General features: G+C 42.6%; 1 protein-coding gene across 2 annotated transcripts in view; it reads left to right on the top strand.

Annotated features, from left to right (window-relative positions):
• The window catches only part of Acvr1 (activin A receptor type 1), a 119959-nt gene extending 96638 nt beyond the window's left edge, over positions 1-23321 (top strand). For both annotated transcript variants that reach the window (XM_034495429.2, XM_034495428.2), the window contains 5 exons: positions 1986-2132; positions 7412-7687; positions 11276-11473; positions 21217-21347; positions 22068-23321. In XM_034495429.2, the coding sequence (XP_034351320.1) occupies positions 1986-2132; positions 7412-7687; positions 11276-11473; positions 21217-21347; positions 22068-22202 (887 nt within the window). In that variant the 3' untranslated portion in view covers positions 22203-23321. The remainder of the gene's footprint in view (positions 1-1985; positions 2133-7411; positions 7688-11275; positions 11474-21216; positions 21348-22067) is intronic.
• The last annotated feature ends 343 nt before the right edge of the window (positions 23322-23664 follow it).

Genomic DNA, 23664 nt, shown 5'->3' with positions numbered 1-23664 from the left:
CCACATCCCCAGCCCTTGGTGGTTTTGTGACAGTCTCAGGTGTGTCACTTGGACACATCTGCTTTCTTTCTATGTTTAGGCTCTTATTGGCTTAGTTTTCCAGCAGAAGACTGTACTTGTGCACAGGCAGGTGGCACCGCAGCTGCCTATTACAGCTCTGTGATGGTGCAGTCACCACATGCCTGGGCAGAAAGCCTCATTGCAATGTAGTTTCAGCTCCCGCTGCAGGCCTGCCATCCGGGCTGACTACACCCCATGTTGACTCCCCTGGTTTTGAGATAATGACCTCCTCTTCCCTATCTCTTTGATCATCTCTACCTATAATTAAAGAGATGACTGAAAGGGGGAACTTGCCCTTCATAAGCACGTGGCTACTGCATAGAGTTAGGGGGGAGGCATGAATCAGACAGGTCAGATCTCAGCTGAAGTTACCCTGTTTTTGTAAACTATGCTCTTCAAGTGACTAAAAGAAAATACTGTATTAAGTGTGTGGGAGTTTTGCCTGCATGTATGTCTGGGTATCCTAAGTATGCCTCCTGTCTGAGGAGGTAAGAAGAGGACATTGGATTCCAAGGTACCAAAGTAATAGAAAATTGTGTGCCACTGTGTGTTCTGGGAATCAAATCTGGGTCCACAGAAGAGCATCCAGGGTTCTTAACCCCTGAGCCATTTCTCCAGCCCTCAGGTGATTTAAGAGATGTTTTATTTATCAGTTTTGTATGTGTATATTTATTATGCACATATGTAACTGTGGATGCCAGAGGACTACTTTGTGGAGTCAGTTCTCTATTTCCACTTTTATATAGATTCTAGGGACTAAACCTAGGATCACACCTGGCAAGCACCTTCACTTGCTGCACCATCTCTCCGGCTCCCAAATGCTCTTTTTAGTATAGTCCACTATGACGTCATTGGGGCCCATCGAAACAAACGCCGTGACCACTCTCAGAAGTCAGAGCTATTCTGGAATTTTATGTTTATGACTTTGAAAATCTGCTTTTGAAATCTTTCTCCAAGAAACCCTTTGGAGGTGGTGGTGCACAACCGTCTCCCGGCATGATGGAATGACATTAATCTCCAGGACCTCAAACTGCCCCTCTGTGGGGTGAGAGGAGCTTAAGTACATTCAGGCATTTGTGCTGAGAAATGCTTCTAAGGGTCCAGTGGGAACCAGGGATGGGAACCAGGAAAGCCATTGAGTAATTTAGAAATATACCCATACCCCTTGGGCTTTTGATGCTGCATTGAAATTTAATAATCAATACTAGTTTCTAAATTGTACTACCTTTCATGTGTTTTGAGAAACTACATGCCAAAGGGTTTCTAGCCTTTTGACATTGTGACTTTCCATTCTTGTCTACAAATAGGTTGGGCTGCCTGCACAGCTAGTCTGGGACACAAGTCAGATACCCTCCAGAGAACGACTTAAGTATGAGTGTGCAGTTAGTTAGATATCATGCAGTTGTGCTGTACTGATTGGAAGTCAGTTTCCTATCACAATAGGGCAGATTAGGGAAAGATAGGTTTTACCTTACTTTTGTACATCTTTTGAAATATTGGCACTCCTAAATAATAAGGAGTTAAGAGTTTTAGGCATCTGTGTTTACTACTAGGAGATGCTCCGTGAGGCTTTGTGTCCTGTTTTTAACCCTTGTATACATTAAGGATGAAGAATAGATTCAGTGTCACACAAAGAAACACATGACCAATGCAGAGTTAATGGCAAGGCCACCTTTTTGCATAAAGGATCTACCAGAACCCAAATCGAGCTAGTGAATACATGTGCCAAAGTGGCCTCTGTGGTTTAGTTTTGATGAAGGTTTTGTTCTATCCCATGGGTGGGCGCTTGGCTTCACAGTCTGACATAGCTGGTTAATCATCTAAGAGAAAAGCAGGAGGCTCAAATATAAGGACACTTTTGGGTTCGCTGTGTTTGATAGGAAAACCCTGTTTCTCACATATATCATTTGTTTTGCTGTCCACAGGGAAGGGCCGGTATGGAGAGGTGTGGAGAGGCAGTTGGCAAGGGGAAAATGTCGCTGTGAAGATCTTCTCCTCCCGCGATGAGAAGTCGTGGTTCAGGGAGACGGAATTGTACAACACTGTGATGCTGAGGCATGAAAATATCTTAGGTGAGTACGGGGTGAGCTTTCACTAACTGGTCTCCATAGAGATAAGGGCTGGCCCTTTCTCTCTCCCGCTTGTCAGATCTGAGGTGTAGAGTCTCTTCTGGAAAATAACATAGTGACCCTCAGCATTCGTAGACTACTTAATTTTTTGACAGGTAATTTTTGGTTTAAATCTGCACATAGGTTATGGATTGCCTGTGTGATGAAAAGGAAATCTGTCGCAGGACCTTTTCCCTCTTGTATCTACGGATGTATTGAAACGACAAAGCCTTGCTCTGTGCTGTTCACTTCAAGGCTCCTTGGGTGGTTCTGCTTGCCCCACCCTTCCTGAATATTTATTACTGAAATCAAACTAAGAAAGGTCTTTGGATTCTTTCCTAGAGATTCACAGCTCCCAGGGACGCGTAATTAGATGCACATTCCCTCAAACTAGGCATCATTTTTAAAGACCAGATTTACAGAGGGATTCAGCATACATTTTAATTTGAAAGCTCCTCGTGTACTTCTGGGACTCACAAAGTATAGATGAATTTTTATCATCTTATCACTAAAGCTTAGCAGTGCTTAAGAAATGTGCAAGATGCCCGCTACGATCCTGCTATGGCAGAGAAGAGGGCCCATTGGCTTCCATAGTTTCAAAAGGCTTTGGGTGTATTTCCATTGATATACGCATATGGTGAAAGCTACCTAGAGTGGGCCTTGAGAAACAGAAGTGAAATCCGTGTGGAATTTTACTGTATGCTATAGTGTTGGCCACCATGTGGCTATTGGATTATGTCTGGGCATGGTACAATTCACTTATATCCCAGTCTATCAATTTAATATTGTAATATTAAATGTGACCCAAGTTGTTGGTGACAGATGATTGGATGGCTGTCCAAAGCTGTGGTATAACAATATGGTGGTGATGTTCAGTCTCAGGTACATTTAAAAGTGTCTTTGAGGGGCTGGAGAGATAGCTTAGCGGTTAAGAGCACTGGTTGTGCTTGCAGAGGTCCTGAGTTCTAGTCCCAGCAACCATATGGCGTTAGTTTGTAACTCTTGTTCCTGGGGATATGATGCCCTCTTCTGGCTTCTGTGGGGGCACTGCATCTACATGGCACACACACAACAACTAAATAAATAAATAAATAAATAAATAAGCAAATAAATAAACAAATCAATACCACATGCTACACACATGTAAGGAAAACAGCCACACACACACACACACACACACACACACAGAGAGAGAGAGAGAGAGAGAGAGAGAGAGAGAGAGACTATATCAATCAATCAACCAACCAACCAACCAATCAATCAATAGTACATGTCTTTGATTGTTCCCAGATCGGCCTGCAATGTTGGTGACTTCCAGGCCTGACATTCATGACTCCCTAGTTGTCAGTTTTAAGGAGTTGTTTGAACTGTTAAATGTGTCTGTATTTGGCTACAGCTAGTATTTTTCTTTTTGGGGGACTGTGACAAACAGGTGACTTTGATCGTGTTTACATTATTCTTGATTGTCCATAACTCCTGTCCATTCTCTCACTTCCCTTTGCTCCATCACAACGGCTCTCTGCCAGTTTCTCTGAATAGACTCCTCTGTCAGTCTAGCCCACTCCCGCCTGTGCTGCCTTAGGGGGTCTGTGTGTAATAGCTGTGATGGCAACCGTAACAACAGCAGCAGGGGATGTGCTGGACAGTTCCTGTGCCGTGAGTCCTTCTGTAAGTGCGTTCTGTGTGGATTCTCAGGTAATCCCCACTGCAGTTTTCGAGAGGAGGTTTCCTTAGTTCCCCACTTTTCACTAACAAATTTACCAATGAGAGGCAAAATACTAGAATCTGAGCTGATGCTGCCCGGCCTAACCCTTCTCTATAGTTCTCTGCCATGCACTGCAGACTATAGGATAGCCATATCACTGCACTGGAGTCGTGTCTTAGATTGCAGTCAGTGTAGGAGGTGGACATTTAGCTATAGTCAAACCTGCCTTGAGCCTTTTTCCAATCTTCCCTGTGCCTTGGGGGGCAGACTGAGATTGAGCAACAATCAGAGTTGGTTGTGTTAGAAGCTATGATGGACACCAAGGACTTATCTTTAATCAGTAGAGTCACTATTAATGGGTAGATGCATGTACTCCTAAGAGGCATGTGAGGTCTTGAAACCGTTTGAAGGAAAGAGCCTTTTGTACCTGATGATCAAAGTTGCATCTTTCTGAGTATTCACTGCCTTACCATGATAACCAAGGAGGCTGACTAGCATGGAGATCTACTCCCAAAACTTTTATCTCACTCCTTTAAAAAGATTTATGATAATCATTTTATGCATTGTTTTTGAGATAGGGTCTACTGTATCTCCATCTAGCCTCAAATTCACTCTGTAACTAAGGAGGATCTTGAATTTCTGAACCCCTCCCCCCTCCCCCACCCCCTTTGACCTCTCAAGTGCAAGAAGTAACTCAGTGCCTGGTTTATGTGGAGCTGAGATCAAACACAGGATTTCTTGTGTGCAAGGCAAGCCCTGTCCAACTATATCCCTAGTTTATGAATTTTAAGCATAAAGTTGAACAGGGTTAAAATCGGCATGGCTATGTAGTAATCACCATCATCCACTTCCATAACTGTCTTGTGCTCTTGTGTCTTCTGTGATGGACTGGAGAGATACTCAGTGCTTGCTGTCCCTCAATTCCTGGGATCCCTGTGGTAGGGGACAACAGACTTCCATGAGTTATGCTTTGACTTCCACCATGTACCATGGTATATATCTGCACATATACACAAAACAAATGACAATAAGTGTAATAGTAAATGTAAATAAAATTTAAAATTGAAAGCACTCCTAAGGGCCTGGGTGATGTCTCAGTAAGTAAGGTGGTTATTTTGCAGGACTGACAGCCTGAGTTTGAACTCGTATAAAAGCTATGCTAAGCTATAAAAGTAGTGTAGGCATGCCCTACTTGGAGACTGGAGATGGAGACAGGAGCCCTTGGGCCACCTAGTGTTGTATATATACACAGCAGTGAACAGCAAGAGTGACCATGCCTCGGATAAGGTGAAAAGCAAGTACAGACACCCAAGATTGTTCTGTGACCTACACACATGGACCCCTGCTCACATGTATACCCTCACATCTTGAACACATACATCCATGTGTATGCACAAGTACACACACAAGAGTTCTGTAGACTATTTAATGTCTCTGTTTCTTGAGACTACTAGGGAGGGAAGTAGACTCTCCCTGAAAATAGAGAATTACAATGGTCTTCCTACACACTGTGTGCTCAGCACCGTCTTAAGCATTCTGAATGCACTGCCTTTCCCGTCCACGTCCCCTTAGGATAACTGTTGTTGCCCTCATCTCAGAAACAAGGAAGGCAAGATGGAGATTTCAGGTGCCTTGATCTTGACCACCGGGCTCAAGGCTGGTGGAGTCGGTATGTAAACAGTGGTACAGCTTTGGGGTCCAGACCTCAACACCTCACATTCTGGCGCCTCTGCTGGTTTTTGAGAGCGTGGCCACTGAAAACTTCAGGTTTCAGATCGCTTTTTGTTCTTGAAGAGTTTGGGATGGTGGCTCTGACAGAAATATTTGGTCCTTCCCTCTGTTACAAATACATCCAGTGGGTGTGTCTGAGTCCCCACCTCCAGGCACCTGATTAGCATTTATTAATCATGGACTGCTGTCCACTCAAACATAAACATACTGGAACAGTGCTCCAGTACAGGGAAGCGAATGTACTTACAGGGGTAAACAGTTGAAAAAAAAATTTTGTTCATTTAAAAGTCCTGGTTCCTGGTGTATGCACAAGCGTGCGCGCACTCGCGCGCGCACACACACACACACACACACACACACACGAGTCCTTTTTCCTGGTTTAGAACATAAATGAATGGAATGAGCGAAATCCTTCCTTAAGGTTTGAGGGTCTAGGGAGAAGAGAGAAGGGGAGGGTCTGGGAGAAGGGGAGGGTCTGGGAGAAGGGGAGGGTCTGGGAGAAGGGGAGGGTCTGGGAGAAGGGGAGGGTCTGGGAGAAGGGGAGGGTAGGGAGGTTCCAATCAACATGTAAAGTAAATAAATAAATTAATTTATGAATAAAAACAAAAACAATTAAGAGTATGTTTAAATGTCAAATATGACATTATTCATGATGAAAGCGAAGTTCATCCAAATTCCTTTGTTTCCTCATTCATATAAAATAACAAGATCAAATAGAGTGAGGCTAGGAAAAAAAAAGATTTAGGGGTCATAGGTAAGGTGAGAGCCAAAGAGCTTGGTTATTACTTGCTTAATTATACATGATCATTGTTGTCTCGGGAAGAAATTGGTACTGGCTACTGCACAGTTATACGTTAGCAGTTTGCTTTCTTTGGAACGGCACTCTCTAGTTCGGCATCTTTATTTGAAGGAAGTTAATGGAGACTAAGAGTCCCATGCCTTGCCTGTGTATGAAAGTACCTCCATGTCTTTCCGCATCTGTTAGTGTCCGACCCTCCTCAGGACGAATTCACTTGTCACCTCTGCATGTAAGCCTATTCCAATGTCTAATCTGAATCATTAAAATTATTTATTTTAGAAAAAACTATCTAGACAGTACAGACGGTGCAGCAGGCATGGCGGTAACCGAATGCCTCCTTGCTCTGGACCTTTTGGATTGTGGGTACTGGTCCATGGGGCCCGTCTCACATACACGCTACAGTACTTATTTCCTGTGGAGGTTTTCCCTTGTAGGGTTGGACCTTTCCAGCCTACGAGCATGATCCTTATAGTTTTTACCATCGGACTGATAAAGAGCATCACAAACACGAATAACGCTTGACCGTTTTTGTCTTTTTTTACTTAATGAATCAATCACTTTATATGAATTTACCTCTGTTTTATGCTGGAACAAATGTAAGCCAGGTAGATCATTAGAATTACCCATATTACGTAAAATCCACAGACAGGTTAGGACTAGAAGACAAGCATCTAGGTTTCTGGTCTGGTAGGGTTTCGGGGTGCTTATGTGTAGTGTTTGCATAGCAAAGAGTTTGAAAGTTTTATTATGGATGATCCCAGGAGTATAAATGCTGTGTGGCTCTTCACACTGTGTATTCGGTGTTGAAAGGGTTACTTACAGTGGAAACTGGCAGGACGTGTGCTGTTCATTGGTCCCACCCCCTTCAGGAGTAAACGCTATTCTTTGTTGCCGTTGTAATTGTTCAATATTTTCTTGTTCTAGATTAGATCTGCTCTGAGACGATTTTGGGTCCTCAGAGCAACAAGGTAGAGTTGTCACTGAGAATTCTGTCCACCCCCTCTCCAGGTTTCATTGCTTCAGACATGACATCCAGACACTCCAGTACCCAGCTGTGGCTCATTACACATTACCACGAAATGGGATCGTTGTATGACTACCTTCAGCTCACGACTCTGGATACAGTTAGCTGCCTTCGGATCGTGCTGTCCGTAGCCAGTGGTCTTGCACATTTGCACATAGAGATATTTGGGACCCAGGGGAAGTCTGCCATTGCCCATCGAGATCTGAAGAGCAAAAACATCCTGGTGAAGAAGAACGGACAGTGCTGCATAGCAGATTTGGGTAAACTTTTTAAAAAAAAAAAAAAATCTTAATTGCTGCCCTTACTAATGTTGTGCTCCAGTGTTGTACCTATTTCTCCTGCTAGCACGTTGCGGTAAAATTCTCAAACATCCAGGAAGACTGTCATTGTAATCAGCAGCTGTGTGTGTACCACTTACATCTCCCCACTAACGTTTTACGGTTCTTTCAATCTGTACGGCATGTCGATCTACCCATCTATCAGTTCATGTCCACCTATGAGGATTTCAAAGCAAGTTGCAGACGAAAGAATTCTTCTCTCTGACAACCTCAACATTCAAGATAATATATATTAGCATTAAGTAGCGTACCTTATGTGTTCATTCATTTTTCCTCCCTTTCAGGTACAATTTAAACATCATGAAACACCCAAACCTTATATTTTCAGAGTTTTGACGAAAGCTGTAATCCCCCCCCCCCCAATCTCTGTAGATGGTTCCATTGCTCTTTATAGTAAGCTCATCCGCTCAGGCTGTGTCCCACCCTTACCAGCAGCAAATATGATTGCTTCCAGATTTCACAAACTTTCACATGAAAGTAAGAGCACAACTATGTATTTCATGGGGTGGTTGGTCTTAAAAATAAATTGTTCATGAAGTCATCGTTTTTCTGTAGCCAAAGCAGAGTTATCAACTGGAGACAGTAGTCTGTGAGATAACTCAGCCTTTGAGGAATCAGAGCCTTGCCACCCTCCAGGGTTTTGAATCTGCTGATGGAGCTTCAGTTGTTCCACAGATGAGAATGTCTTCGTGGATAGAAGCAATTCTGCAAAATAAAATCTACCCCAAAGCCCTAGAATTTTGGCTGCATAATTATGCTAATAAGAACCGAATAATGTTGTTTATTCATTTTAACTGACTGGTGAGACCCCTGATGAAGGTTTAGAGAGAACTGGCTTTAATTGTATAATGGGCTTAATTTATTTTTGTTCGATTTTAAAGACAGAGAATTTGACATGTTAGGAAAGTGCACTTCCTCCGAGGCTCTTTCAAATCCTTGCTTGCGTGTGGAGGAATGACTTCATTGTGTTTTGCAAGGGTGAGAGCATGGTCCCGAAGCTTTGTGAGGCCGTTTGAGTTGTGATGAAGCAGACTCGCACAACCTCTGTCATGGCTCTTAGAATCAGGGTGATCTGTGTGTGAATTCTGCCATTTATGCTGCGTTTTTTTTTGCGTGTTTGTTTACTTATGTATTTACCTGGCTCAAGGGCTGACACTGCTTACACTCTGTGCGGGGTGGGGGAGGGGGTGTCAAAGGGTCTTAGCCAAGGAGGGCTCTAGTAGTGCTTAATGCTGTGCTCTGAATGTCTATGTCACTGGTGCCTTCATTACATAATAGTTACTCATGTAAGTCAGCGCCGACCATGCCCCACCTCCACAGGGTCACGGTAGGATTTGGACAGTGCTAGAGCTGTCTCAGCTGAAAGGACTCAGGTGTGGGCTGCTTTTACAGTGCAGTGGGGCAGCTCTTGGATGTGGTTTCTGAGGCTCAGTGCGGAAGGAGGGAGATGGGGGATTTTGCTAGTGGGTCCAGCTAGTTAAGGATTCCGTCACATTTCTTAGCCATGAAGCCTTCCAGTTATATGGATACATTAGTCTTTATACAAACTGGTGCTACCTAGTCACTGCAGTAGACTGGTTGTGTTGCGTAGGAAACAGCCCCTTTACAGCTTTAAGTCACATATCATTTTTCATGGCTTACCCCGAAATTAAGTATCACCCATTAGGAACAGTGTTCTGTTATCGGGGCTGCTAAAAGGACTATACCTGGTTGATTTTTTTCTAACATTTTTTTTTATAAAACATTTAAGCATACACATTTTTAATTACATTTTTTTCTTTTAAAAAAAAACTTTTTTTTTGCTTGCATAGAAGAGAAAATATCACATAAAAGGTTTAAATGTGCGCCACCATAATGAACAAGTAATTTTTTTTTTTTTTGGCTTTCCCAAATAGTAATTCATTCAAGGTTTATAAATTGGATTTTTTTTCTTTATTGTGATTGTTATCCTATACTAGGTAAGGGATTCTCTGTACAATTTACCACCTAGCATCTTAAGGTGGTTTTGTTTGTGTTTGTTTTGAGATATTGTCTCACTGTTTAGGCCCAGCTGACCTGGAACTCAGTGGTCTTAAAACTTGTAGAAATTCTCCTGCCTTTGCCTCCTGGGATTGCAGGTGCACACTGATAAGCTGCTGGTCAGGACCCTAGTCACTTGAAGCCCTGGCTGTAGCCAAAACAATTATTTCTAGTGTGGTGGATCTCATGGCTCTTGGCGGCAAGCTTCGGTACCCTGCGTGTCAGCCTCTCCACGGGGCTATTTACTGGCATCTTAGCATAATGAATGAGCCAAAGAAAACAGTCAGGTAACTTTCATTCTTCCTTTTGTGCCCTGGTTTTAAAGACGCTCATGGTCACTTTGTCATACTTTAATAGTCCAGCCCAAAACTGTACACAGCCTCCATGACTGTGTCTGTTTCAACTACACTTTTACAGCATCCTGAAGTTTTGAGTGTAGTTCTAGGAATGGCAGAGGAACATGTATTTGATTTGGAAAACATTCACAATGGCCAGATCAGAGAAAGAGGAACCAGCCTGCTTTATTTAGCTGAAGGCAGTTGCTGAAATCTTTGCTCAATGTGAAGGTTGGGATGGCATGTGCTCTCTGGCCTGGTATGGAGTCATGTGTTCAAAACTCCTGCCTGAAGAATTCAGTCACTGCAGGTAAACTGGAGGGGTTTCCAAGGCGCCTTTGGATTGCACAGTTTGCAGAGGCATGGTCCTGTTTGGCACTTCTCATTATATTGAGTGTTATCACAATCATTTTAAGATGGTCTATTTATGCATCAATCAATAATTCCATCCTCAAATAAGCCATGCACAAAGCTGTCTTTCCCGGGTGGCTGGCGGGAACGGCGGGTCTCTCTAATTGACTGAGGAATTCAGAAATGAGCTGCGGTTTAAGTGCTTTGGAACCATTTAACGAAAGAGATGCAGAGAGTCAGGGTTCAGCCTATCGCTGTCTGTTCCCATGATTCCAGAGGAAGGCCCGTGGGTCCAGCCAGCCTGATTGCCCTCGCTGTCCCTTTGGGGATACAGCACAACCTATCCTAGCGTGCTCTTTTTGGAAACAATAAATTGCCTCAGGTTTTTGGTCTCACGCTCCCAAAAATTTGTATTAGGAGAAGAGTGGGAGAGGTGGTAGACTTTCAGAGTTTAATTTGCTGATTTCTAAGCCACATGGAAGTTGACGTGTAATGTTTTTCCATGTGCTTCAAACATGGCCTCATATTGCTTTAGTATTTTGGTCTGCCTTCTATAAAAACCTTTCTCTTTTAGAGCTTCATATATTAACTTGATGGCCTCATTATCTGCCGGAAATTAGTCCTTGTATCTGCTCTTGCTCCCAAAGTCACAAGTAATCCACGAGATACTGAGGACAGTTGAAGTGTATCAGCAGTGACCCACATACCACCAGAGGGCGCTTTTGATCGGGTTGTTTTAAATCCCATCAGCTGCCCTGTAGGAGAAAGGCAGTAGCTAAACACCCTGTTGTCTTTTTCCCTTTAGGCCTGGCAGTCATGCATTCCCAGAGCACAAATCAGCTTGATGTGGGAAACAACCCCCGTGTGGGGACCAAGCGCTACATGGCTCCTGAAGTGCTCGATGAAACCATCCAAGTGGATTGCTTTGATTCTTATAAGAGGGTCGACATTTGGGCCTTCGGCCTTGTTCTGTGGGAAGTGGCCAGGCGGATGGTGAGCAATGGTAAGTACCTGATGTTATCTTTGCCCACTTTGCCCACGGTCTCTTGATGCCGCGTGGTCAAAAGGCACAGGGGGCTACGGAAGCTGCATTGTTCCTTGAATCAGATTATACTTGCTGGACTTACAGTGGGTAATGGTGTTCTGTTTGAAATGCATGAGAGGAAATGACAACCGGAAGAATGATTTTTTTTTCTCTTGGTTTTTGTTTGGGTCTCTTGCTCCTTATTTCCTTCCCTGATCTAGCTTTCTTCTTGCCGCCCTTCCCTCTTTGTTCCTGCATAAGCTAGATTTAACTCAAGAGAAATGCCCGGCTCTTATGGAAGCATCCTGCTGTTGCAGAAGAATTCTTTTCTTCTTCTTACTGGATTACTGAGAAAAGTCTGTTTCCACATTTGGAAGGCATTCAGTACTTTTTGAATGGGTCAAATTTAAGTTCAAGGACCATGGCTGGGTAGCTGTTATTGATCTGTTTGGGTGATTTTATGAAATGGTGTTGTCTTAGCCAATAGGAAAGCATATGTCACGCTCCCCTCCCCTCCCTCCCTCCCTCCTTTCCTCCTTATCTCCTTTCTTCCTTCTTCTTTGGAGGCAGGGACTCATTTTGTAGGTCACACTAGCCTGGAACTCACAGAGATCTGACTCTCTCTACCCTCAGGTGCTAGGAGTAAAGGTATGGACTGTTTGTCACAGTTTTTAGCCCATACCTCCTGAAGTATGAAGTATGAAGCTCTCCCTCATGTCTGTCCACAAAGTACTTGAGTGAACCTCATATAATGAACACCAGTTTTTATTCTTTCAGCTTTAGGCAGACCCTAAGAACTCAGAGTGATTCCCATAGCAGAGTCTCTTGAAATAGCTTGATGAACCTCATATATCTAGAAAATATAGCTCTAAAACTATCCCATGAAAAAGAGAAGAAAATGATGCTTACATTTTTACTCATTTTTCAAGAGCCATTTTGAAAAGCCTGGGAACCACTGGGATCCCAGATCTGAAGTCTTCTAGAAATAAGACATGAAATCTAATATCTGTGCCTTGTCTACCATTCACTGACTGTTTTTTCCAAGGACTGAGAATTGTAGAGTAATTATAATTTTTGTGACTAACACAAGAGGTTCTGGAGAGGCTAGAGCGATGGCTCAGAGTTTGAAGGCACTGGCTGCTCTTTGAAGAGGTCCTGAGCTCAATTCCCAGCAACCACATGGTAGCTCACAGCCATCTACAGTGAGATCTGGTGCCCTCTTCTGGCCTGCAGGCATACATGCAGGCAGAATGCTATTATATATAATAAATTAATCTTTTAAAAAAAATAAAGGTTCTGGAGAGGAAATGGAGTTAGTAACTTGATACTATTTAAATAGCTGAAGTGGGTATGTCTTCATGAAAGCATTTTCTGTGACTTCAGTGTGTCTAGACATCTGTGAACTATAACTTGACAGTTCTATGGTGTGACGCTAGACATCTGTGAACTATAACTTGACAGTTCTATGGTGTCATGGACATTTTTTGGTAGTTGTTTCTCAATCCACCGCCTTTCAATTGGTGCCATTGAGGCACTTGAGACCGGTTTGCGACAGAGGGATTGCCTAGCTGGTTTATAAAGTTGTGAACTTTGCCTGAGATTGCACATGGACTTCATTTCCTCACCCCAGTCATTTGTGCCTGCCTGAGAGCTAAGGAGGGAAAATCTGACTCTGCTTGGATTATCCTAACAAGAGCATTGACAGGATCATTGCCAACATAAGCCATGCGAAGGAGTCTCCCCTGAGAAGAGGAAGCTGGTGTCCGTAGACCAGTGCAGGAGCTAGTTTCCAGGTTTAGGGGTGCAGCCCGGAGCCAAGCAGTCTGCTAGACTGGAACATGTGCTGTGGGCTTAGTAAGAATGTGTCACAGATGTGCCCCGTGTCGGTGTCACAGGCATCAACCCAAATGGCTTGAAAGATCAACTGTGATTAATAGTCATCAGTTTGAAGTTAGAGTCATCTGCTTAAAATTCAGCCAAACAAATGTTAGTTTGCTTGCTTAGATCCTGTGATTACGGTTATTTTTGGGAGAGGAAAAAAAAAAAAAAACAACCATGGATGGGAGAATGTTTTGGTTGTTTTTGCGATTTATTGGTCTCTTCTTTGCATCATGGTTTAGGCGTCTAGCTATTTCCTAAGATGCCGTGGGTTGAACTTCTGTTCTATGATGTGGTTTAGATTTTTTTTTTTAAGGGGAGATAAGGGTATCTTATCTCTCATTTTAAATCGAGTCTTACTTTCTGACAGTGACTAAGTTGATGGTGTTTTCTTTCTCTACTCCCTTTTCTCCCATGAATATTCATACACACACACACACACACACATACACACACACACAGTTTGTCTAAACTCAGAATTGAAACTAATCAATGCTTCTTGAAAACCTGTTTTATTTGAACTACTACTAGTCCCAGACAGGACAAGTGAGAAGAAAGAACAGTAGGAGAAATGGTATCTTCCTACCACACTCCTGCATTATGTTCCTCTTCCCTTCCCCATGACCACGCTGTTGAAACTTAGTTACCATCTTTCTTGTATGTGACTCCTAACTGTTAATCTCTGCTCTTATTTTAAATGTTCACATGATATCTTATTACTGTAACCATTCCCAGACTATTAGACATCCTGTGTCTCCCATTTGAGGCCCGTAGTAGACATTTCTGTGCACAGAACTTTTGACTTGGGGAATTTAATTACTCATCTTAAGGGAAGTAGATTTAATAGGTCAGAATATGGATGTTTTTATGGCTTGGCACGTAGTGCCAAATTGCTTTCCATAAGGGTTGTCCTAATTTACAGTATTTCCTTCACCCCAGGGTGCGATGTACCTATTTCACTTTCTTACCACCTTTAGGAACTGTCATTAAAATAATATATATATTTTTGAAATTATTGTGTATAAATGTACCTCATTTGAACATCTCACATTAAGAAGGTTATTATAATTATATATCCTTTGAGTTTCTGAGTCTATTATAAAAATTGATGACCAGATAGTTCTCTTGGAGCAGTGTGATCCTCAAGTGAACTATGAGCATAAAAATATGTCATATTTTGTACTTTTATTAGAATTTTACGTTTATTTCCAACTGGTAATAAACCTCATGCTGCTTCTGTACAGGAAATGGGACTTCAGCTCATTTTCATGGTCAAGAATTTCTCAGTAGTATCTTTTTGGAATTTACTGGTGCTGGTACTTTGACATCGAGAGTTTGGAATTTTTAGGAAAGGATGGGGTGTTTCCACCTTTCCTGTGTGAGTTTCTGTATGAACTAAAGGCAGGGGGCTTGCTTAGATTAGCAGTTAATTAATTCAGCCCCAGAATTCTGAATTAGGGGTTGCTAAGTTGGGGAATTCGATGTCCAGGTTTTGAGTACGTACAGTTGACTAGAGGCATCCTGAGAAGGCAGATGAAGCAATGCCAGCAAGCATCTGTGGTCTGTGTATCTATAGGCTCTGTAGGGGGGCAAAGCTGTGTGTCTCTGTGGCATTTGTTGGCTTCATAGCTTCCTGCTGTGTGTATCTATCAGGAACCAGGGTTCTCAGTCAGAGGTACACAGAAGCCAATGTGAGTGGATCCCTCAGAGTTTTATATCTCTGGTTCTAGGCCTGCTTGGTCAGGAAAATAAAAACAAAACAAACAAAACAAAAACCACAAGAAACAAACAAAAACAAGGCTCTCACGTTATACAATGGTACTATTATTTAGATTTGTTTCACCATTGAAAAAGTATCCATCACAGTACCAACTTGAAAGGGTCATAGTGGTTAAATGAGATCATGTCAGTAAATCGACTATTATTGACCTGCTGTGTAAATAATACGCTGAGCACCATTTCTTGGTTCCTTTCCATTGGAAATAGGTTTCCAAGAACTCCCAGGTCTTTGACCCTTCCCACCTCTCACCATCTACCTCTTCCCCCACACCCCGTGTTATATGTGTTTCCCCATTTTCTGCCTATAGGAAGGCTCTGGAGGAGCACTGTTATTTCTCCCACTTTAACTATTTTGTGATAAAATCCATGTTACAATGTGCCAAAAAACCCTATTGTATCACAGGGGGGAAAAAAATCATCCTTGCTGGCCAAGCTGCATCTCTCACGGGTGGGGAGTAGGAAACACTTGTTAGAGTAAACGTATGTTTGGCACACGTAGTTTGGGAAACCTCTTCTAATGAATCCTTGAGTTTGCCAGAGAGCCAGCCGCATGTGTTTCTGTTCCTAAGCACAGTGGCTTGTGTACGGGAGCCATGACAACTCGGGTTGTCCAGCGTTGTGGATTCACTTCAGGATGTGGATTCGCTACCTCAGTGAGCACTGAGGTCTGGACAGATGCATTGGCATAGGGAAAAAGTGCAGAGTCATTAAAGTAATTTGAAAGTTTTTATTCAATTGTTTATTTTAACCTTTAGGGAAGTGACTGGGGACAGGAATGTGGAGGCGAGGCTGGAGGAAGGATTATTTTTGTTCCTGTGATCTCTTGGAATTTCATGTCCCCAGTTTGGAGATACCAAGCAGAGGAGGACCGTCAGTTGGCCTCATGCTGAAATAATATGAAGTCATCAGAACTTTATGAGAAGCTGTTTGTTTGGGGTCCTTCTGACTTTCCTCTAAGACAAATATCTGTGTCTTTAACTTTGTAACAATCCCAGCCTTCATTACATGACCCCTCTTCTCAAGAGACCACCACAGTTCCAGGACGCTCCAACTCCCTGGTGTTTTGGTCTCTAGGTTTGAGGGTAAGGTATACAACTCTTAAGTGGGGAAGAGCCATGAAGCTATCCTAGACTGACCCTTTTCTCCCTCTGACCATATAAGATAATATTCTAGCTATGCCTAGCTACACAGTACCTTATTATAAGCGTTTGGCTTTTGCATCTTACCTCTATGAGACTGGGTGTGGACTTTGATGCATGTGGTTCCATATGCCCATGAGTGGCAGTAGAAGTCAGTGGTGGGGCCATGACTCTACTCAGCCTTCACTTCCCTAGCTTGACACAGAGCTGTGCTTCCTCTACCTGCCTTCAGGACCGTGGGCTGTGTGTTCCTGATCCTCTGTCTCCATGGCTCAGGACCATAGTCCCTAACCACAACTGATTGATCCCCAGAACTTTGGAAGCCAAAACTTCTTCCTTGATTATTTGGCAGTGAGGAAGGGTGGCATCCTTCAGTATGACCAGCCGTACCCATTTATGTTTTGACCATCTTTTATGTGTGCCATGATATTAAATTATTTTGACATTGTGCTACGAGGCATGGTAAGTTAGGTAACAGAAATACTGATGGTGGACCCCATCACACCAAGATTCATCCATACAGACGCTCCTTCATGATTTGTCTGCATATCCAAATGCAGCTTCTATCAATGTCATGTAAATTTTTTCTTTCATATTCTTGGATCCTTTTCTCTCCTGCTCTGTCCTGTCCTTTTGTCTCCCCTTCTCCATCTCCCTCTTCTTACTCCCTCTCTATTTCATTTCTTCCTTCCTTACCTGCTCTTCCTTCTCTCTCCCTCTTTCTTTCTCTCTTCCTTCCCTCCTCCCTCCCTTTCTCCCTCCTTTCTTCCTTCCCCACCCTCCCTGCCCTCTCTCCCTTCTCTCTTCTCTCCCTCCCCCTCTTTCCCTCCATCTTTCCCTCTCCCCCTCCCCCTTTCCCTCTCCCCCTCCCTCTGGCCCCTCTCTCTCTCTCTCTCTCTCTCTCTCTCTCTCTCTCTCTCTCTCTCTCTCTTTCTCTCTTCTCATGTTTGTGTCTCTGACTGACCTGGAACTGGCTATGAGAACCATATGAACTCTGTACTAACCTTTGTGTGGGTGTGGTCTGAGGCCTCTGTGACAGAATCTCTGGAGAGCTCTTGTTTCTAGACACGATGGTACTTAGTACTTTCTAGAGTGTGTATGGTGGGCATTGTTGGTGATTTGCACATGAGCGGTTGTGATATACATTTTAAAGATTTGGAAAACTATGGCACGGTAGCTGAGGGCCTTGCTCAGAGTAAAGGATGTTGGGAAAGATAGATTTGCCCTAAAGAACAGAAACTTTCCATTAGACATATGCACCCCCGGGGGGCGGGGTAACGACACACAAACACCAACTATAATAATTAATTATACATGCCCAAAGCTGTGGGGGGAAACTTATGAATAATCGCTCTCATCTCTTTCCTGTGTCCCTTTGAGTCATCAGTGGACTCTACAGAAAAGCTAGGGCTGGCTGTTCTCTCCTTGAACACTGTCTAAGGTCACCTCTCCTCTGAATTCCTCTTATCATTGGTTCCAGTCATTATCTTTGCTCTGATCATTGTCTTTGTAATACTCATATGGCACTTGAAGTATTTGTATATCTGTTCCCATCATCCGTTGCTTGTTTGGAGACAGCATCTCACTATGTAGCCCTGGCTAGCTATGCAAAGCCAACTGGCCTCAAAGTCTTGGACTGGCCTGCCTCTGCCTCCAGAGTGTAGGTGTTAAAGACGCATATTCTTAGTTGCTTTCCTTAGTATTTGGTATCCTCTCTGCTGGTTTATGTGTTGCCAATGATCATATATGTAGGACTTACAGTTCACTCTTTTTAAGGGGGTGAGCTTGGCCAACCAGAGTGTCACATACAGGCAGAAGTTGAGGAGCAGGTATAAGTAAATCACTCTCAGGGTGTACAACATTTTCATTGCATACCCTGAATGCATGGCCCACCCTCAATCCTGGCCTTCCCCTGTCCTTTCTACCACATACACCAGTTTCCCTCACAGGGGCTCCTCTCCTTTCTCCAGCATGGGAGGCTCTTTGTCTCTTGATTCATCAACTCCTTCGACCTGGAAAACATGCTCTCTTGGGTATTTTCTTTTCCTAGGCGCTGCTCTGCCACATAAATTACTAATCTTTGCCCTGCTTCTATGCTCTGAGTTCTAAAACTTCTTTCCCTCCAGGACACCCAGTTTCAAGAAACTACTTAGGAAGCCACATGCTGTCTCTTTTTCTGAGCTCTGTCCCTTTGCCTCTGTCTCTAATATTAGTTGATAATTCTCCTTTCATCTGTCTTTCCCTTTATTTTGTGGTTTCCACCACATCTTTTTTTTTTTTTTTTTTTTTTTTTTTTTTCATTTCTGTATCCTTCCTGCCAGTCCCAATCTCTAATAGACAGGTTAGGGCATCAAATGACGGTTGAATTGATTTAGGAGCTAACATGTAAACAAAAGAGAATTTTCCCCATTGAAGTAAAAGTAAATAGTGGGGTGAAAAAGTGTTGAGGGCATTGGGGAGACAGTTCAGTGCTTGCATGAGCATGTGACTTTGATCCCAGGCGACTCTGTAGAGAAGCTGGGCATGATGGTACAAGTGTGTGATCCCAGTGCTGGGAGGCAGAGACAGGACGATCTTTGGAGCTTGCTCTTCAGCCAGCCTCCTCTACTGAGCAAGCTTCAGGCCCTGTCTCAAACAAAACAAACCAGAAAAACAAAACAAGATATAGATGGCACCCAAATAACTGTTCCCTGAGTTGACCTGTAGCACAATACAAATGCCCGCCCCCTATACACATACATACGCACACAGACACACCAACAGACAGACAAACAACAGTTTTGAAGTACTTTTGTACAAGATTTATATCATCTAAAGGAAAAGGGAGTTACTTCTATGTGATCTTCTACTAGATGCTATGTTCCCCAGCATTTAACAAGGCATTCCACTCATAATAGGTACAAAGAACTTTAGGCCAATAAAAATAAATGGCTTTTCTTTACCAACATGAGTTTTCACCAAAAGAACATTATTACAGTTTAATCCCAGAGTATCTTTTTAATTAATTTTTTTGAGGGGCTTAGCCAGAGTCAGATGGAAACAGTGAGCTGGGGCCAGTGGTTGGAGAAAGGGAGGCATGGCTCGATTTTCCTTGCACAGTGAATTTAATGCTGTGTTGTTTGGAAGCCTAGCTTCCTTTTATTAGCACATGGCATTATTTAATAAGATCAAAATAAAAGAAATGGAAACACAGGGGACTAGGTTTTGTATGGCAGCGTGTGTTGTTGGGCTTGCTATATTGTTTTTAAATATCCACCTATGTTTGGTGTGTGTGTGTGTGTGTGTGTGTGTGTGTGTGTGTGTATCTATATACAGGGATAGACAAAAATCTAACTTCGTATTACTGCTCATATGCACATAGTTGTTTTGGTGCTATGAACAAGCTTCCAAATAGTTGGTGATTATGCTATATTATAAAAGAATTAAGCTGGGCTCTGAAGTATATCCCCATGGAATAATGAAGAGATGGTGAATGGCACGTTGTTTTCTGTTTCCTGTGAATGTAAGCAGCCCAACAAAAGACGGAAGTTGTTTTTTGTTGTTGTTGTTGTTTTTACCTTGATGCACAGTTGTGTTTGGGATGGGTTTTCCAAGTACTGCAGAGTGAAGACATTTTTGTTTGAATGTGTCCAGGGATCCTTACAAGAGCAGTAGGTAAGATTCTGAGACAGTGTAGCAGCTACCTTTTGCTAGCTTAAGAGTTATTGGTATTTGCCCCCAAAAGGTTTTAATTAGGATCCACAACTCAGTTGCAATTATCCAACATGACTATGTTGTTTAGAATTAACAAAGTATCAACTAGAAATTTTAAGATACAATTTAGACTAACTTTCCATTTTAAAAATAAACTGAGTTTGTGGGGTTTCGGTAGTATTTCTAGAGCAGATGCTCCTCATCTCTGAGCTTCTGCATAAGTGGTTTGTATTTATGTGAAATTGGTGCGAATGGATTCTCACTAATCTCTGTGACAAATGAAAAGGGGATTGAAGCTTTTTTAGGGGGCTTGCAAGAATGGAAAAGCTTAATTATACCTTTTACTCACAGCCTCCTTCTGGCCTCTACAACAGCCTGCTATGTGTCTAGGAATAGAAGTTGCATGCAAGAGAGAGAAGGGCTGGCAGTTGAGTTAGTCACTGACCGTATTGTTGGTGAGGGAAGTCAAGTGATAGTTTCCCTGGTTTCCTGTATGTAAGAGGACAGGGGTTACTTTGCTAATTGCACATGGCTAAGTTTTAAATGAATTTGTGAAATTCGCTGTTAAAAGACAGGTACTGATAATAACTCCAGAAGCCACCAGACAGACCGTTGTACCTGGTAGTTGAGGACATGCCCGCATGTAGAGGAAGTGACTGGGGAAATGAGGACCTCAGGTTACATTATTTGTAGGTCCTTCATGGTCCTGCAGGTCCCTATTTTAAAGCAATGAGGGTTTTTTTTTTTTTTTTTTTTGACAAAATAATTTCATAACAAAAAGGTAACGGGTGATTGTCTTAATTTCTTTATTTGCCTCTAGATGTTTGCAGATAATTTTTTAAAAAATATTTATTGTATGTATATAAGTATTCTGCATACAGGTGTGTCCCTGATGCCAATGGAGGTTAGAAGAGGGTGTGGGATTCTCTGGTACTGAAGATAGAAACAATTGTGAACTCTTTATAGACATTGTTGGGATGGTTTGTTAGTACTTATGATTGCACAAGAAGATTGTATGTCTTCTGATGGAGGGTATATTTCCTGCAGGGTATATATTTGTTGCGTAGTTCTTGACTTATTTTAGGACCTGCCTGCAGTTTCTGAAGTTGATTTGACATAGGAGCAAGGTGATAGTATTTTCTTCTGTCACATTCTAACCCCTGACAGACAACAGGGAAGCCCTGGGGTTGTATACTCTCCTACTAACCCATGCAATTCTCATCTTGTACACAGGTATAGTGGAAGATTACAAGCCACCATTCTATGATGTTGTTCCCAATGACCCAAGTTTTGAAGATATGAGGAAAGTTGTCTGTGTGGATCAACAGAGGCCAAACATACCTAACAGATGGTTCTCAGACCCGGTAAGAGCACCAGGTTGTTAGCTTTAGAGTTCATCTCAGCACTTGTTACCTTACTCTCCAGTTCTTCCCTGCTCTTAGCATCTGTATGATATGGACCATACATCTTTTTGGTTTTTTCCTCTACAGTTTTAAGTAGGGTCCTAAAGCCCAATTGCATAGGTTTAGAAAGTGGTGTAATTCTTGAAGAAGCACAATCTGGTAGGTGTTGCTAATGAGTGACAGTGTTCACATGAGTGTCCATGTGTGACCAGTGTCAAGCATGGGATGACTTATTGTCCTAAACCTGCAACTGCACCTGTAAACCAAAAGACTTGGGAGTGGTGGTGATTAACTCTTGACTCTCACTGCTTTCCTGAGATTCTAAAAGCAGGCTGCTCAATGCTGAGAAGCCTGGACTATTGCTCACAAGTAGTAGCATGCCTAAGATCCCTGGAAGGGATACAGTTTGCAAATCTACTCCTATCTCTGTGAATAACACTGTTGACACTGGGCTCACACGGACAGGACACTTTATGTCAATACAGTCACTCATTAGCAACACCTACCAGATTGCGCTTCCTCAAGAATCACACCACTTCCCAAACCTATGCGATTGGACTCTAGGGCCCTACATAAAATGGTGAAGGAGAAACTTAGTTAATAAAATTACTTTTAGCAGCCAGAAGACCCACAGGGGGTCCAACTTGGCCAGTTTGTGTGATCTTTCTTTTCTCTCCACAGACATTAACTTCTTTGGCGAAGCTGATGAAAGAGTGCTGGTATCAGAACCCATCCGCAAGACTCACAGCTCTACGTATCAAAAAGACTTTGACCAAAATCGATAATTCCCTAGACAAATTAAAAACTGACTGTTGACATTGTCACCGGTGTCAAGAAGGAGAGTCAATGCTGTCATTGTCCAGCTGGGACCTAATGCTGGCCTGACTGGTTGGCAGAACAGAATCCATCTGTCCCCCCCAATCCCGAAGTGGCTACTCTGACAGAAGCAGATGTCTCTTCCCAGCCATGCTCCGGGGGAGACACCAAAAACCACCCTAACCTCGCTCAAAAAACTGTGACTCGAGCACTTGATGAACTGTTCACACCACAAAGACTAATGGTGGGCAGGTCTGGTTGCAAGGAGTAGGGAAGTGGAGGAACCCAGAGAGATCGTGCAGGAGCTCTGGGCATTAAGGCGGTGGCTCTCTACGTATCTTTCACGGGTCTCCTAGACACTCCCCATGGGAAATTCAAGGAGGTGGTGAATTCGTAATCAGCAATATTGGCTGCACCTACTTTTCTTTGTTGCACTAGGAATTCTGTGCATTCCTTACTTGCACTGTCGCCCTTAATCTTAAAGACCCAACTTGCCAAAACATTGGCTGCGTGCTCCACTGGCCTGTCTCTGGATAATAGGAATTCAATCTGGCAAAACAAAAAAATGTAACGTTGGACTTTGCTGCATTTTACACACGTGCTGATGTTTACAACGATGCGAACATTAGGAATTGTTTAGACACAACTTTGCAAATTATTTATTACTGGTGCACTTAGCGGTTTTTTTTTTCTTTTAAAACAAAACTGCCTCGTGCATATGTTAAAGCTTATTTTTATGTGGTCTTATGATTTTATTACTGAAATGTTTTTAACACCCGACTCTGAAACAGACATTTTCTTTTATTATCAGTTAAATTCACATTTTAAGTGCTTCACATTTTTTTTTATGTGTGTAGACTGTAACTTTCTTTTCAGTTCGTATGCAGAACGTATTTAGTCATTACCCATTCAACACCACCCAATATATTACTGATTTAGAAGCAAAGATTTCAGTAGAATTTTAGTCCCAAACGCTGTGGGGGGAAATGCATCTTCTTTGGAATTATCCATTACGTGCATTTAAACTCTGCCAGAAAAAAAAATAACTATTTTGTTTTAATCTACTTTTTGTATTTAGTAGTTATTTGTATAAATTAAATAAACTGTTTTCAAGTCAAATGGTGAATTTTTTTTCTTGTTTCATGATGTATAAAAATGATCTTTTTGTTTGGGAGTAGAAGAGACACAAGACTAATTTAAAATTGAGTTTGCTTTTCAAGGTGGGTAAGGAGCCTGGGGATCTATGGGGCCTGCTCACAGTTTAAATCTGACATTAGTCCCCTAACCCCCATTCTTTTATGCTGGGATTCTTTTCCTCAGGCTCCCTCATTTTCAAGTGTTTGTAGAGACCTCTCTGGTTGTCCCCACCCCCATGCCCTGCCCCTAGAGGCTGGGAAAGAAGGAAGGCTATAGTGTAATGCAGTGTCCCAGAGGTACAGAGCCTTACACACCACCACACTTG

The sequence above is a fragment of the Arvicanthis niloticus genome, chromosome 2 (assembly GCF_011762505.2).
Source record: "Arvicanthis niloticus isolate mArvNil1 chromosome 2, mArvNil1.pat.X, whole genome shotgun sequence".
Taxonomy (NCBI): domain Eukaryota; kingdom Metazoa; phylum Chordata; class Mammalia; order Rodentia; family Muridae; genus Arvicanthis; species Arvicanthis niloticus.
Note: the sequence above shows the minus strand (reverse complement) of the source record. Positions and strands in the feature narration are given on the sequence as shown.